Here is a 17,340-nt window from a genome sequence, read left to right on the forward strand (position 1 = left end):
ACATGGCTTCTCTTGCTTACCTTTTCCTCTTTTTTTAATTCAAACACAATTTGGGGATTTTCAGATCCTGGTGTTGGCTGAATGTGAGTCAGGGGCATAAAAATTCAGACAGTCCCATTAAAATTTGGTACAGACAGCAGTACTACAAGTCTGATGACACTTTGGTATGGACTTCTTAAGTGAAGGGACCAAAAACCATCAAAAACCAAGATGTACCAAAAATACATTTCTGCTTTATCGTCCCCAGAGTTATGCTTGCCTATGCCACATAACAGCCCAAAAAGAATTTCCAAAAATGCATCATAGGTTTGGCAATAATAGCGGTGCTGAAGTAAAAGGTGAAAACAAGCATATAGAGAGAGGGTGGATTAAAGGAAGCTGCAGTTACTATAGAAACCAATGAGACCAACTCAACACTGTGTACTTCATAGCATCATTCTGTGGCTGATGAACTCCAACAGGAAGTATTGTTCCTGTCCCTATGGAAACCTAGGAAATAGCCCACACTGTAGTCACAGGAGATTAAAGCAAACTGGAGCACACATCTTCAATTCAGCAATGAGTAATCTCTCACATTGAGAGCTACCACAGATTTACACACAGAGAGAAAAGCGCATAAACCCTGCACATCAATAACAAACCCAACATGAGCAAAGGTGCTCAGTCTACAAATTAAATGTTAGGAAAGAGGGAGTGTTTGCAAGCAGCTTAACACATCTGAACTCATAGGAAGTGAATTTATGATTGCTCCTAATCCCCATGGCAACCCACTACAAGGTTCAACACTTAAAGTAACTGTTCAACAGATTCATTTTACTAACACAAACCACTACCATTTGATAATTAGCTTCAGTCTTATTATCCCAACACCCCACCCCATGCCAGATGATTATATTTCACATGCTAACTAGGAGCTTCTTCACTAATTATTATACCAGTTCTAGAGACCCAGTGCTAACATATCCAACAGGGACTGTATCTTCCCGATTATTTTCCCCCTGCCAAGGGTAGAGCTTTGAGTGTGTGGGGTAGGGATGGGCGAGGATTCTGTAGAATTTGGAATTAACAACGAATTATTCATATGTGACATTCTCTATCTCGGCTGATTGGATTTTCAACTGGCAACATTCTGCTAATACTTCCAGAATCCCCAAATATCAATATTGTGATCATTTATTTTTATCAACCTTAACCTACTATGTACATTTCTTAAATGTGTATTCCCCTTTAATTCTGTAAATGTGGTGTTGATGTTAGGCACTAGAATTCATTTACTGTTAATTCTTAACCCTTTATGTACTCACGGGGCAGCTGCAGCACAGCTGGAGTCTGTTTGCTGCGCAGCAGCGAATGGAATTATATGCTGCTAACATAACAGTATTGAGTCCGCTTGTCTCTGTCTTACCTTTAAAGTTTTTAACTAATGTGAATGAACATCAATACTAATTGAAAGATGGTAATTAAATATCAATGGTAATATTGATAATTTTATCTGCTAAAATTATAACAGTCTGATTGATAAGGATTGGACTGGAGCAGGAGGCGGCAGAGATAAACGGATGTGTATATATAACGCCTGTAAGGGGGGAAACAATCAAAGTGGAGCAAAACAGCAGATCCCATCCCTAACGTTGGCCAAAAATAGATTGAGAGGAAGGCAGGAAAGGAAAAGACACTGCTTCAAGAGTCACAGCTGTGGAGTGGGATAAAAACTTTACATTAAGTAAATAAACACAAGTGGAAAATCAATGCGCAGTGCAAGCTGGTTGCTACAGCTCTGTTCTCCAGTGAACCCCTACCTACCACCATGCAATATGTAATGCCAGAATCAATCCTTCTATGTGATAAAAAAGATACCATTGTAGGAATGTCAATGTGCATACATATAGTGTCATAGTTAGAAAAAAAATTCTAGTAATGCTGACAGAATGCACAGTTATGGCTAATGATGCTGGAGGAATCTGAGCTGTTAGGTTGAAACACACTCTCTCTATTCAAAAAGAGGAGCTTCATTTTGAGACAAGCTCATGCTCATTTAAGTCTAGCTCCAGCTCAAAATGCGACTCACCTCCAAACTTCACCACTACTTCTTCCTGCCGGTTCTTCCTGCCCTAGCAAACACCCCCCACCCCCCAAAACACATTAATTTTGCAATGGAGAAAAGGAAACCAGAAGCAGTGAGGGCTCACCAGATAGGCCTGCCTAACCCTATCCTGTGCTCAACACTCTTGCTTACTGGTGGGAGGGTTCAAAACTCACAATTTGGTACAAACTGGGTGGTGGTGGTGGTGGTGAATACAATTTTTTTTGCAAACTTTCTAGTTGAATGCTCAAAAAAAAACCCTAGGTGGTTTTCAAAGCAAGCTGGGCAGACGTCTGTTTGTCAACAATTATGGCAGGAATCACCAGCCACCCTGGGCAACTTCTGGGAGGAGGGATGGGATATAAATTCAATAAATAAATAAATAAATAATAAAACTATAGCCCTCTTCTGGCGTTAACACAGGTGGAGCAGGACTACAGGGACTTATGCTGAGCTCTGCCCCATGCCACCCCCAGCTGTATGACTCCCCTAGGAATTTTGGGTGATTACAGTTAACTTCTACAGCAGGAAGCCTTCTGCATCTGTGGAGGCTCCCTGTGTGATTGAGAACCTTGGAAAATCCTTTAGACCAGGAGAAGCAATAAAATACAATTAAAAATAATGCAGCATCCAGCACAGAGTATTACAACTGCTACAACAGAGAGAAAAATTATTGTGGTCCAAGACTCTCGGCAATTTTCCAGTGGTCCATGGGGAAAAAAGTTTGGGAACTAGTGCTTTAGACGTAGGCCTTTGCAATCTATCACACAGGCCACAAAATATAAACCCTGCGACAACTAGCAAAGTTATACTGCACAAAATATAAGCATACAATGTTAAAATTTATCCATGCTAGGTATCAAATTAGGAAAAGAAAGTGTCTGAAATGTTTTCTTTTAACAGCGTTATTTTGGAAGTGTTCAGGATTAATTTAGAACCTATTTAGCTTTCACAAACTGTTCCTGGTTTTGACAGTTGCCCAGGCAAAGGATGTCACATTTTAAATAATTTTCACACATTTACTTGCTAACAAGTTTTCCCATTTTTATAATGTGGAAATGAAAGGGATTAGGGATGAACAGATATCCTCAGTTTTGTGTCATTATTGTTGCATGGCTTCCTTCTGCCCCATACCCCAGCCTTTCCCAACCAGTGTGCCTCCAGATGTTGTCGGACCACAACTCCCATCAGCTTCAGCCAGCATTGCCAATGGTCAGGAAAGATGGGAATTGTGGTCCAACAACATCTGGAGGCACACTGGCTGGGAAAGGCTGCCATACCCTGCTCTACTGGCCTTAGAAACAAATTAAGTTAATTTTGGAACGGGTATGTGTACAGTTTGGTGCAGTTTTCATTTTGTAGTATGTATTTTTTTTCTCCTTAAAAGTTACCAACACACTCAAGCACAATAAACGAAATTGTAAACCTTTTGTAAAAGGTTTCAATGAATGTGCACCCACATTCCTGTGCTTTAGTAGCCTACAAGGAAAGCAAAATAGGCAAACTGAAACCTATGCTAACTAGCACATGTGGGCCACTCTGAACCAAGCCAAAACCAAAACTGAATAATAGTGTAAACAGAATTTAAAAAAATAGAGAATGGTGGGTCGCTATTGTGTTAAAACAGGTCCATAAACAATATGGAGCAATTTGGACACTCATAGTCCAGGTAGAAATTCAGAGACAGAGAGAATTTTATAAGCATCCCTAAAAAAAAGATCCTGTCTGTAAATGGGCTAAACAGCTTTTTATTATTATTATTAACTTTATTTATACCCCGCCGTTTTTCCAAATTGGAACTCTTGGCGGCTTCCAGATAAAAAACAGATACAATTAAAACCTACCAAAGTTAAAAGCATATAATACATAAATAAATAAATATAGACAGATATAATTAAAAATGAACTCTGATTTAAAATAGCATTAAACTGTTTCTGATAATTAAAACTATAATAAAATCAGAATAATTAAAAAATAAACAAGCAAGAGCAATATGACCTCCTTTTGGGCCTATCCTTAGCCGCCTTCGGAATCAAAGGCTTGCTGAAATAAGAAAGTTTTTACCTGTCGACGAAAGTACTGCAGGGAAGAGGCCATTCTTATCTCCTTTTGGTGTATTAGCTACTAAAAAAACCCCTGTTGGTTTTGACTTATAAAGTTATTTACGGCTCAGGACCCTAAAATCTTCTGGAACGCCTCTCCCAGTATGAACCTACCCAGTCTCTTAGATCATCATCTCAGGCCCTTCTCCAGGTCCCTCCTCTAAGGGAGGCTTGGAGGATGGTGATAAGAGAGAGGCTCTTTTCTGTTGTGGCTCCCCATCCATAGAATGCTCTCCGCAGCAAGGTCTGCCTGGCGCCTTCATTGACAACTTTTTCATGCTAGGTAAAGACATATTTTCCCCAAGTGTTTGATAAATGTAGATGTTGTTTTGTTGTTAGTGTGCTGCCAAAATTTCTGTGGCTGTTATAGGGGTTGTTTGATGGATCCAGGCGTCTGATGGATCCAGAAGGATTCCTGATTGCGCTATGGGAATCGGAACCTGCTGAAGGTCACTCAGTCGAAACCCTGGTGATGGACTGGAATACAAAGATCACCAGGACATTAGACCGAGTGGCCCCGAAACGTCCTCTCCCCCTGGAAAGATCCCAGACAGCACCATGGTATGCACCATGGTTGCGTGCTCTGAGACAGGAGGTGAGACGACTAGAGCGCCGGTGGCGTAAGTCCCGCTCCAAAGATGCCCGGACACAAGTTAGTGCAGCAGTAGCTGCCTATCATGTGGCAATAAAGGCAACAAAGAAAGATTACTTTGCTGCCTCTATTGCATCAGCAGAATGCTGTCCCAGGAGGTTGTTCCAAGTGGTCCGAAGCCTGGTCGGTCCAGTTGCTCAGGAACCCTTGGAATACTCAAGGGCCTCCTGTGACAATTTAGCAAAGCATTTTGCTGATAAAATCGAACATCTAAGAAGCTCGATTTCGCATACCGTGAATGCAGATAGTGGACCAGAGTTGACCAGTCATAATGTGATCCAATGGGATCGGTTTCGGCCTCTTCCTTCTGAGGATGTGGACAAGGTGCTGTCAACTGTGAAACCTACCACCTGTCTCCTTGATCCATGCCCGTCATGGCTCTTGATGAGCTGTAAAGAGAAATTGGGCAAAGGGATCAAGGCGGTGGTAAATGCATCCTTGAATGAGGGTGTATTGCCATTAGCCCTCAAGGAGGCAATTATAAAGCCCATCTTGAAAAAGCCCTCCTTGGATCCCCAAGATTTAAACAACTTCCGCCCAATTTCAAATCTACCATTCTTGGGCAAGGTCATTGAGCGAGTGGTGGCCGATCAGCTGTCAGTGCACTTGGATGAAACGGATTATTTAGATCCATACCAATCGGGTTTCAGAACTGGACATGGAACTGAAACAGCCTTGGTCGCTCTGGTGGATGATATGAGGAGGGCATTAGATAGGGGAGAATCCACCTTTCTTGTCCTCCTAGATCTCTCAGCAGCTTTTGATACCGTCGACCACGGTATCTTGCTGGATCGTCTGGAGGGATTAGGAATAGGAGGCACAGTATTAAACGGGTTCTGTTCCTTTCTCTCCGATAGGCACCAGCAGGTGGCATTGGGAGATGAGGTTTCAGACCATTGGCCCCTCAATTGTGGTGTGCCACAGGGCTCTATCCTTTCTCCCATGCTATTTAACATCTATGTAAAACTGGGAGCTATCATCAGGAGGTTTGGGCTGCAGTGCCACCAATATGCAGATGACACTCAGCTCTACCTCTCATTTAAGTCCTCACCAGAGTCGGCTGTGGAGACCATGTCCAAGTGTCTGGAATCCGTGAGTGGATGGATGGGAAGAAACAGGCTAAAGCTGAATCCTGATAAAACTGAGGTACTGCTCGTGGGAGACAAGGGGGGGTTGGGAAACATCGACCTGGTATTTAATGGGGTAAAATTGCCCCTGAAGGTCCAGGTCCGCAGCCTCGGGGTGATCCTTGATTCCAAGCTGTCCATGGAGGCTCAGGTTTCATCGGTGTGCCGGGCAGCTTGGGGTCAATTGCGTCTCATACGAAGACTGCAACCCTACCTTCCTGTCCACCAGCTCCCACTCGTAGTACACGCTCTGGTTACCTCTCGTTTAGACTACTGCAATGCGCTCTACGTGGGGTTGCCCTTGAAAACAGTCCGGAAATTACAGCTGGTACAAAATACGGCGGCTCGTCTACTTACGAACACCCGCCGTTATGATCATATTACCCCAGTGCTGTACAATCTACACTGGCTTCCAGTTATTTTCCGGGCTCAATTCAAGGTGTTGGTATTAACCTATAAATCCCTGTACGGTTTCGGCCCAGTATGCCTGATGGAGCGCCTCCAACGTCATAAATTGTGCCGCCCTACAAGATCTGCCACTCAGGGCCTCCTCTCAGTCCCGTCAACTAAAGTGATTGGGTTGGTGAGGACTCGGGAGAGGGCCTTCTCTGTGGCGGCCCCCACAATTTGGAACTCCCTCCCAATAGATCTTCGACATGCCCCTTCCTTATATATATTTCGCCGAGGCCTGAAGACTTGGCTTTTCCATCAGGCCTTTATGAACCTGAGACTTCTAAGGTGAACTAGCTTCAGAATTGTATTACTGACAACTCTACTAAATATTGTAATTTTGCATTGTGCTATACTGGTTATATTGTTTTTATTGTATCATATTTTACCATGTATTTTATCGTGCTTTATTGTACGCCGCCTAGAGTGGCCATTGGCCAGATAGGCGGCCTATAAATTAAAGTTTATTATTATTATTATTATTATTATTGTTTGTTCTGCTTTTACGGTATTATGTATTTATATTTGTTTTTAACGTTTTGTAAGCTGCTTGGAGACCTTCAGGTAACAAGCAACTAACTAGTATAATAAACAACAACATAGTAATAAAAATCTATGACGAATTAGTGTGCTTGTAATAGTTTTTTTATTAATTAAGAGATGGAAGAAGATTTAACTCTGTAGTGCCTTAGGAATATGGCGTTAAGTCAAATTGGCTTAGTTAGGCAGCCAGTAGGACAAAATCTCTGAAGCTTTCTCTCTATTTTCTCATATTCCCCTTTCCATCATCTCACATTTGGCTTTTCTCTTATGTTTCCAACTCTAGTTCTTAGTAGTACTAGCTGTCTATTTTATTACTGCTTCTGCTTACGCAGTGCCTAATACTACAAGGTCCTAGTCCACTGCGGAAATGCTGTATTAGATAAGCACATCTGCAACCATGTTAACTAGCATAATTTAAGCATGCCTGCAATTAAATTGTTCTACAAAAGCAGTCCTTTAGAAAAATATGGGTGTGCTGGTATTATGTATTTCCAGTGCATGTAATAGGCCACATCATATGTTATAGTTGACTAGAGAATGCCCTGGGGATAGTGCCTGCTTAGCCCATGACATTAACTTACTACGTGGTTAGGCCAGCCTTTGTCAACCTGGTCCCTCCAGATGCTGTGGACTGCAACTCACATCAGCCACAGCCAGCATGGTTGTACTGATGGCTGATGGGAGTTGTAGTTCAAAACATCCAGAAAGCACAAGGGTGGAATCACATATATTGCTTAATAATCGTACTATTAGGAACTGCTCAGGGATCCAATTAATATATTACAATATATAATTATCACAAGATCCAATTAATGGTTCTAATAAGAAAGGCACGGCAAAAATTATTCCTCAAGCATTTCATACAGCTATAGGCACAAATATAACAAAATGTGGAGAGGGGTGGATTTTGCAGATACAGACGGAGGTTGTATAGATTTGTGAACCGATACTAGGCTCCAATTCTCCAGCATGGCCTGTTTATACCAACTAGGTGGGTAGCAAAGCCAGTGTGGTGTAGTGGTTGGACTGGGACCTGGGAGACCAGGGTTCAAATCCCCACTTGGCCATGATGCTCACTGGGTCACCTTGGGCCAGTCACTGCCTCTCAGCCTAACCAACCTCACAGGGTTGCTGTGAGGATAAAATCAGGAACCATGTTTGTAAGCCACCTTGAGCTCCTTGGAGGAAAGGTGTGATATAAAAAACAAAAAATAAAAACAACCCCCCCCAAAGATGTTCCCATATAAGAAAGCAAATTCTTTTAATACCAAGGATCACCCAACAAGGTTTACAGCAAAAAGAAATATTTTCTCATGCTGTATAATTAACCATGGATTCACTGATGCAAAATGGGATGGGATGATATGATTGCCTGCCACTCATGTAGGTGTCTGTTTTAAAAAAGAGAGAATAAAAACCATGAAAGATTAGGCCAGCTTTCCCCAACCTGATGCTCTCCAGATGTTGTTGGACTTTAACTCCCATTAGTGGCTGCCAGCATGAGCAATGATCAGGGATGATGGGAATTCTAGTCTAGCAACAACTGGAGTCATCATGTTGTTGGAAACTGGAAACTGGCACCATCTCTGTTCTCTTTTCAGCGCCTTCTAAAGACTTCCTCTTTCAACAAGCGTTTTAAGTAGAGCCCTTACCTCAGTCTGTATCTGTGCTGGAATTGCTTTTTAAGATATTTTTAAGATGTTTTGTTTTAAAGATGTTTTAAAAGATTTTTAAAATATGTTTTAAAGTCTTTTGTTTTTAAGATGTTTTAGAGTGCTTTTAGTGTTTTTGTTTGCCGCCCTGCGCTTCTTCTGGGAGGAAGGGCGGGATATAAATTAAATAAATAATAAAATTAGGATATCACCCGCTATTAGCCATGATAAATGAAATCTAATGCAGCAGTACTATACATATTTATCTGGGAGCAAGTTCCATTTAACTTAATAGGACTCACTTCTGAGCTGAAATGCATAGGATTGTGGCAACATATACCTCTGTATCAGGTATTGGAAAGAAACAACATTTTTATCATGCCTTGCTTCTGAGTTTCTAAAAAGATCTAGCTAGCCACTAATGGAAAGTGCATGTTAGACTAGATCAATTGTTAACATTAGATTATTTTCCTATTTCTAGGCTGGGATCATTTAAAGTTGGACAGCCCAATCTTAAGTGACATGCATTCTGATCATATGCCATTTTTTCAGAAGTAAGTCCCTCTGGATTTAGTGGCGCTTACTTGCTGGTTAAGTGAGCATAGGACTGCAGCCTTACTATATGTTCTTTGGAATTTTTATCAGGTGCTAGAAGAAACTGGAGTAAGGGATCTCATATCTTTTGGTTTCTTTTAGCATCTATGAATGCAGCTGATTATTTGTTTCTTAGATGGGAAAAGGTCTCAGCTCACCCCATGACCATTGCTTCCAGCTAGCTATTGACAATGGGAGCAGGTCTCACTAGCTTCCAAATTTAAGCTGCCATGCTAAACCACCTCTTTAGCACTTGTGCAATTTGATTACTAGAAGAAAGAGATGACAGCCAAATTGAGCCTGACACCATACAAAAATGGAGAAAAGGTCCTGAAACTATTCAGCTTAGCAGCTCTTACTCTTCCACCATGAGTCTTACCAAACATATTATGCTGCCTTATATGGGTCAGAATAAGCTGGTATAGCACAGTGGGGAGGAGAGCCTGGCTGGGAGGCCAGAGTCTGTGAGTTCAAACCTCCGCTCGGGTCTCCTGGGTGTCAAGGGCCAGCTAAAGATCACCCCCACAGTGAGTGGCTCAGGGGTTACGTGCCCTGCCACCTGTGCAGCCGTGGACAAGCTGCATAATCCCAAGGAGCCCAGTTGCCCCCCAGCTGGCAGTTGCGGACAAGGAAGGGGCTGGCTTGTGCAGCTGTGGCAAGCTGAGCCAGCTGGGGAGGACTAGCCTCAGAGGGAGGCAATGGTAAACCCCTCTGAATACCACTTACCATGAAACCCTATTCATAGGGTAGCCATAAGTCGGGATCGACTTGAAGGCAGCCCATTACATTTTATATAGGTCAGAACTTTGGTTCATCCAGCCTACTCCAAGTGGCAGCAGGCTTCTAAGGTCTCCAGTAGGGGGCTTTACCAGTTGCTTAACCCAAAATGCCAGTAATTCAACCTGGGAGGTTGTGCATGCAGAGCTCTGTGCTGTATTGTTCAGCTATATGACCACTCTCAATTGGAGCCCCTTCCAAGGAAATGACTGATCATACAAGAATGAAAAAAAAGGAGATTTGAAGGAAGAAACATTAATGAAGTTGTGTTTTTAGATCAATGTTCACACCACACCTTGCTAACTTTTTCTTCTTTGCTAGGCAAATAAATCTAGGCATCATTACACAACAGTTTTCTTTTTGTGAGCACGCCAAACCAAAAATCAATTGCTACTTTTTCTTCTCCCTCAACACAAGTGTTCACTGAACCACTTCCTAAAAGTTATTTAATTGTGAATGTGGAAGATTGATTTTGATTTAAACTGTGGCCTACAGTATGAAAAGGTACTGTAATTTCTTCATCTCTCATTCCAGCTGATCTAATTTTGATCTGCAACTGACCTACAAAAAGCCATAATCTTTTACTCAATAAAACAAAATTTTCTGCAGTTGGCTTGCAAGGAAAAAAGATCAGACCTTTCAGAAATACACTGTGCTAAGTCACTAAGAACCAGAAGCAGGTAAATATCTTTAAAAGATTTTCAATAACTATGCCCTCAGTTTCAGCTGAGTTTTTATTTAGAAGATCTACAACACATAAATTCACTGGCAGAAATGCCCACAGAAATACTGAATTGGATGTAGACTGCATTCCTAAATGAGTAGTTAAACAATTTGTTGCTAAGTACATTTGATACTATCATAAGCCATAAGTAGAAGTTACAAATTGAAGGAATTTCATTTTGTTCTGGAGTATTCTGTTTTTAAGGTCTAATAAGTCTGAAAAGTAAAATGTGGGTTATGATTCTAACTAGGGCCATCAACCGGTTAAATATTTTTTTATTGATTAAAATACTGTATTTAAGAAGGTTCTAAATGGCAAACACTGAAAAAATGATAGTCTTCCTCCCTTTTCAATTCTCTTGCATATTAAGAAAGCAAAAAATGCATATTTACAGCTTTGTTTTTCCATAAAGCAAAACCAACCAAATTGATCCAAATTAACTATATCCAAGCCAGCCAGATGGGCAACTAATAAATTCTATAAATAAATAAATAATAAATAGAAAAAATGAATGAAAAGCAGACTATTCATTTTGACTGTGTTTTCCTTATACATTGTGCAAATGGGCTGTGACACTTGCAAACAATAAAAACCCATGGCTTTTTTTTACAGTGGCTGCATGGGTGGGAAATAAAGGTAAAAACTGTTAAAAGTCCATGGTAAGAAGTTCCCTCCAAAAACACTTTGGACTCAAAACTAATAACATAAGCTCTAAATCTCAATTAATTCTAAGTAATTAGCTCTAATTAGCCTGTTGGCTGCGATGTGTCCTAGCAGGCAGCCTACCTAAATTCATTTTGCATTACAAACTAGATTTCTTCCCACAGGGCCTAGATCCAAATTACTTACATCCAAATCAAGAGGAATCTTTCCCTTGAAGGCAAAAGTGTTTAGAATCAGACTCAAATGAATCACAATGTTCCATATTTCTGATTTTCTAATAAAATGGCCCAACTTTCAGTTCATAGGATGACATCTGACTAAACCATGCTCAGAGCAGAGCCAATGAAATCAATGCTAAAGGAACCCGAGTCCATTATTTCAATGGGTCTGTTCTGAGTATGACTGATGTTGGATATCACCCATGGTTTAATAGCAGTTATCCAGAGCACTGTCTATGGGCTTTCTGGGCTTTTATAAAACTAGTTGTGTTCATCGGGAAAATGCTCACAGTTTTACAATACAACTAGGGCACAAATTCAAAATTATTATTAATGCCCATGGAGCTATCCCCAATGGCTGGCGAACTAGCACGGTGGTGCCAACTTACAAAAATGGTGCCAAATCAGATCCCAGCAACTACAGACCAATCAATTTATTGGATGTTGCTTCCAAACTCTATTCTAGGTATATTTTAATGAAACTCAACAGATGGGCCTCTGAGAATGACATCATTGCCCCAGAACAAGCAGGATTTTCCAAAGGTAAATCCACAGTGGATCAATGCTATGTTCTTTTTCACCTCATCCAAAAATACGCGTTCCACAAAAGAAAAGAATTGTTTGTGGCATTTGTAGACTTTTCTGCCGCCTTTGATCAGGTTGATAGGGGGCGCCTTTGGCAGAAACTCGGTGAAACTAACATAGATAAAATATTTATGCTATTACAAATTTTGCACCGTGAAACTTCCCTAAGAGTGAGATTGGGAGCAAATGGCCTTCTCTCTGAGATAATTCACACCACCCAGGAACTTAGACAGGGATGTTTATTAGCACCTTTTCTTTTCAATTTTTATGTTAATAGTATTGTTAAGGAATTATCTGGCCCAGTGTTCTTTCTTCCATCTATTTTATCTATCAAACTATCTGTCTTATTATATGCGGATGATCTGGCCCTCATCTCAATGACCCAAATTGGAATGAGGAGGTTGTTGCACAGTTTAGGCCTCTTCTGCTCAAAAGAGTGTCTCCATATTAATTATACAAAAACAAAAGTAGTTGTGTTTGGAAACAAAAGTTCCAAACACATATGGAGACTAAACGATAAAATAATCCAACAACAACGGAGTTATTGCTATCGGCATGAATTTTTCCTCAAATCTATCCTGGAATCTCCACTGTAATGCAGCTAGGCTGAAGGCTACCTGCTCTGTCCACCAACTATGCCGCTTCTTCCATAGTAAAGGTGGCAGACTGGTCCCTCCTGCTCTGGAAATTTTTAATAAGAAAATTATTCCCCAACTTCTTTATGGGGCAGAGATCTGGGGTTACAGCTTTACCCCTCAGCTAGAGAAAGTCCAGAACGACTTCCTTAGGTCTATTTTGGCTACCCCTCCTGGTACCCCTGCCCCCTTTTTAAGGCTGGAGATGGGATCCCACCCATTGGAGGCATACGCTCATATAGCCTTGGCGTCCTATTGGTTGCGCCTAGCTGGGATGGACGACTCCTGCTTACCCAAAAAGTGTCTTTTGGAACAGCTGCAGTCATCCCATCACTCCTCTTGGATTGATCGAGCCAAATCTAAACTGGCTGTTTATGGGATCTCTATTGTCTCCTTACCTTCCTGTTACTCTCCAAAGGCCAGAAGACTGCTCAAAGAAAGGATCCTTCTATATGCCCAAAGGTGGACACTCTACTCGGCCTTTCTATCACCCTTGTCCCTTTGGTACTCCTTGTTTAAGACAACATTCCATATGGAATCTTATCTTTCTTTCCTCCCCTTCCCTCAGTTGAGAATATCATTTACGGTGCTTCGCCTTCAAACGATGCCCACAGCCATTCTAGAGGGCCGTTATAATAAGATCCCCTTCAATTCTTGGGTGTGTATTTGCCATATGGGAGAAGTAGAGGATATTGGTCATTATCTCTTAAGATGTCTGTTATATAAGGATCCTAGAGATAAATTTCTTGCCCCCATTATTTCTAACCTACTGGACAGACCGGTTTTAGAACAAATTGCCTCCCTATTAGTCGGCACGGATAAATATGTGACTACTCGGGTAGCTAATTTTGCATTGGCGGCTAGGAAGATCAGAGCTAAAGTTACAAATAATGTGGAGGCGACCTGAGTTAATTATTTTTTAAAAGGATGTAAAGAGTCACCCTCTTTACGGACACATTTTACAGATGTATATCTTTTACGTACATAATTCCCCAAGATTGGATGGCAGATATGTTTTACTTAACAAGGTATTTTTGTATATATTTTTTTTAAATCATGTATCATGTCTTTTGTATTGTGTATCTTAACTCTTTTTATTTTATCTTTTTTAACCTTTTTGCGGTGGCTATATAGCTTTAAGCAAATAAAGAAAATGACTGACAAAATTATGAGAAGGACATGCTGTGCCTGGAGGCGATTGCAAAATTGCAGCAAAATGATGGCATCTGAACTTCCCAGCTATTAGTAGGTAATCTTCATAACATTAGGTGCTCAGAACCAAAACATTTCCCAGCTGTGGGAATAAACTTGCCCTCTTCTAACTTCCTCTGCATAAATTAAGTCTAGTACGGTCCAGTGAAAACGAAGATGTTTTCTGAAGACAGTGATGTGTTTGTCACATAATATGGCACTGTGATCCTAACAATGTTTACTGGAAATACAAGTCTCATTTCTTCTGTTTGAACTTGTTCTCAAATACATATTGTTATGAGTATGGGGTTGGAATGAATGATACCTGTGGGTCCCCTTTCCAGCCTCTGATTTGGAATTCTGTGCCTTGGAACGAGGAACTCGCTCTGCTGGTCAGATGAGTCTCTCTTTTGTTAAGCTAATAGAGTGGCCAGGTAGGAGAATGGGTCTATCAGTTGCCCAGCAACTGGTGAATGGGCCAGGAAGACCCTTTTATTTATTTATATTTATTTATTTATTTATTAAATTTCTATACCGCCCCATAGCCGAAGCTCTCTGGGCGGTTCACAACAGTAAAACTTCAATATACAATAAGTACAAAGAAAACTATTTAAACATACTAAACTACGAAAATACTAGTATACTAAAATGCTGAATTAAAATTTAAAACATAGATGTTAAAATGCCTTTTGTCACTGAAACTCTTCAGGAGAGCCTCCCCCCCCCCCCCCGGCTACTAGGAGAGGCTTATGTTTTGAGTCTTGAGGAAGAATTGCTGGGAACTGGAGGCAGGCAGGGAGAGTGGCTCTCTGCACCATGGCATTTGGGGTGCCTCCTGTAACACTGATGGGAAAGCTGGATATTGAACTGATGCCTTGAACCCCTCCATCCTAAGCTCCGGTTGGAATGTGTGTAAATAAATAAACCATATTTCATAAAAACACCGCAGTCTCCGCTGACCTTCTTCCCAAAGGAAACCAAACCCTGGATGAGCGCAGGGACCCCTGAGATCTCACCACTCGGAGATTGGGGAGGCGCGCAACAATATGCTTAGGACATCAGAGTTAGAGTGGATTTTCACCTAATGCCCATAAATATCAAGTAATAGCCTGGTTGTCTGGAGGTGCTATCCTATATTGGCTGTCCTCATGAGGCCATTTCCACGAGCAAGTAACCACCAAAGAGACAGATTAATGCTCATGTGGAGATTGGCACATTGTTAAATGGGAGTATCAACTGGTTATTTGAATCCACCTATAGGAAAAAGCAGTGGAAAACCTGAAGCAAGCATGGGAAAACTCACAAGGACTCTGCCAGTTAAGGTCTGGGCCGAAATCATCACCCCTGCCCAGTCTTTAACAGAGGTCATCCAGCCCACTTCTACTGCCACAACTTCCTCTTTCTCATCTGTGGGCTTCAAGTCTCCATCTGCCTGGGTTTCCCCATTGCTGTTTATCTTCTGGACTTCCTATAAAAGAGGGAGAGAGACAGAGGGAGAGAGACAGAGGGAGAGAAATGGTTAGACTGGCATGGGTTGAGCAACATAGTACCAGATCTCTGTTTATGATCAGTGCATGGAAGATAAAAAGATACCATTGAAGATGGGTGATTGTAATATCTATGTAAGCTACCAAAGAGCTTTAAATTCTCTTTATTGAGGCTTTCCCCTCCTTCCCTTTTGTTTGTCTATTTTATAAATAATGTTTGTATTTTGGTGAAATAACAACAAAAGTTGCAAAAAAGAAAAAGCAGTTATCATCACAACAAATGGCGAATGAGAAAATTATGTTCTTTTGCCAAACACAAAACTGGCTTACCTTCTAGTGGATACCCAAAGAAGAATCATCTTCTTAAAGACAAGTGCTTTGCCAAAAAGGGGGGGGGGAAGCCCACCCTCTCAAACCAAGCCATCAGATTGCACCTTTTGGTTCAATGCACTTTCAACCAGGGCCAGCTCAGCCATGCAGCCACAAGTGGCACCATGAAAGGGGTGGGGAGATGATGGCAGAAACTCGTGTCTGAATGGTGGAGCAAGACTAGTTGGTCCTAAGTGGGGTGGGGGTGGAGGTGGAGGTAGAGGGTACCATTTGGAATCTGCTTTTGGCACTGTCGTGACACTGCTTTCAACAATGAGCTCCATCCATTCTATGAAGCATACTGGTATACCTGTGGATATGGCTTGAGGTAAATGAAGATGAGTTATGGGCAATACAAGGTGACCCCCAGCTAAAAACTCCCTAGGTTGAACAGTTGGCAGAACAGATTGACCTTTTTCTTTCTCAAGTTCTATGCACAATGCACATACAGTGAGTGGTGTTTTGCAAAGGTTGCTAGAGAGATGCTGCAGGTATTTTTGACGCCATGGATGCCAGGCTCCTTTCTCGGATCACATATGCAATGTAGTTGGCACCTGGAATGTGTGTAATCAATGCAGTCACATATTTGTATGGTCCTGTATGCAAACTTCAATGCAAAGTACGTACACAGACAAAATTAACCTAAACGTTAACACACAGTGAATGTGACCGTTGGACCGGTGTCACTCTAATTTATGGTTTCCTAAATGAGTTTTCCAGGGAAGCTCACATGGGGAGTGTGCAAAGCCTAAAAAGCCAAACAGAAACAGAATAGAGAACTGCCAATCTTTCAGCAAGCTGCTGGGTTGTCAAGGAGCCACTCTTTTAAAAGAGAGCTGTATGATTAATCCGAGGAACTCCTCTCTGTCTGTAAGCACTGGCCCTTACTGAGTCACCAGAAGGAGAGAGGAAGAAGCAAATTAACGAGGAGCATTCTACCCGTGCTATGCTGGCTGAGTCACTACTGGCCCTTGCCATTCACATCCATCCAGCCCTCACAGGTACTGCTATAAGGACACGGCAATAAGCTTATAATCATGAACAGCACAGAAGACACTGAGAAAACACCAGAACGCAGTAGCCAAAGAATCGGCTGGTTTGTTCCAATCAATAAGTGAAATTCAGCTCCTCCCACTGCTTTTTTGTCATTCATTATTGTCTCCTTAAGATTGCCACAACACAATGATGCAGGAAAAGACAAAACTGTAAGGAATCCCCCACTCTGTTACCGTATTAGTTTCTAGGCTCCTGATCTAGCAATCATTGGGCCCGCAGTACCCAACTCTTCAAACTTTCCTTGCTTGTCCTCTTCCTTCCTACAGCTAGGACACAGTCCTGCCTGCCCCAAAGTGCTAGGTGAGGTTTATGCCACAGTCCTATTTTCTCCTCTTTTCTTCCACTTCACCACCATTATTTTCTTCAGATTTGTGCTTTTCAGCCCACTGCCTGCTTCACCAAACTTCCTTTATCCACCCTGTCTCTTGGCCA

The 17,340-nt window shown here is 41.6% G+C and overlaps 1 protein-coding gene across 10 annotated transcripts in view; it reads right to left on the reverse strand.

Annotated features, from left to right (window-relative positions):
- The window catches only part of KCNMA1 (potassium calcium-activated channel subfamily M alpha 1), an 848,545-nt gene that overhangs the window by 629,139 nt on the left and 202,066 nt on the right, over positions 1 to 17,340 (reverse strand). For all 10 annotated transcript variants that reach the window (XM_061634892.1, XM_061634879.1, XM_061634878.1 and 7 more), the window contains exon 2: positions 15,300 to 15,464. In XM_061634892.1, coding sequence (XP_061490876.1) covers positions 15,300 to 15,464 — 165 coding nt within the window. The remainder of the gene's footprint in view (positions 1 to 15,299; positions 15,465 to 17,340) is intronic.

This window comes from Rhineura floridana, chromosome 7, assembly GCF_030035675.1.
Source record: "Rhineura floridana isolate rRhiFlo1 chromosome 7, rRhiFlo1.hap2, whole genome shotgun sequence".
Lineage (NCBI taxonomy): Eukaryota > Metazoa > Chordata > Lepidosauria > Squamata > Rhineuridae > Rhineura > Rhineura floridana.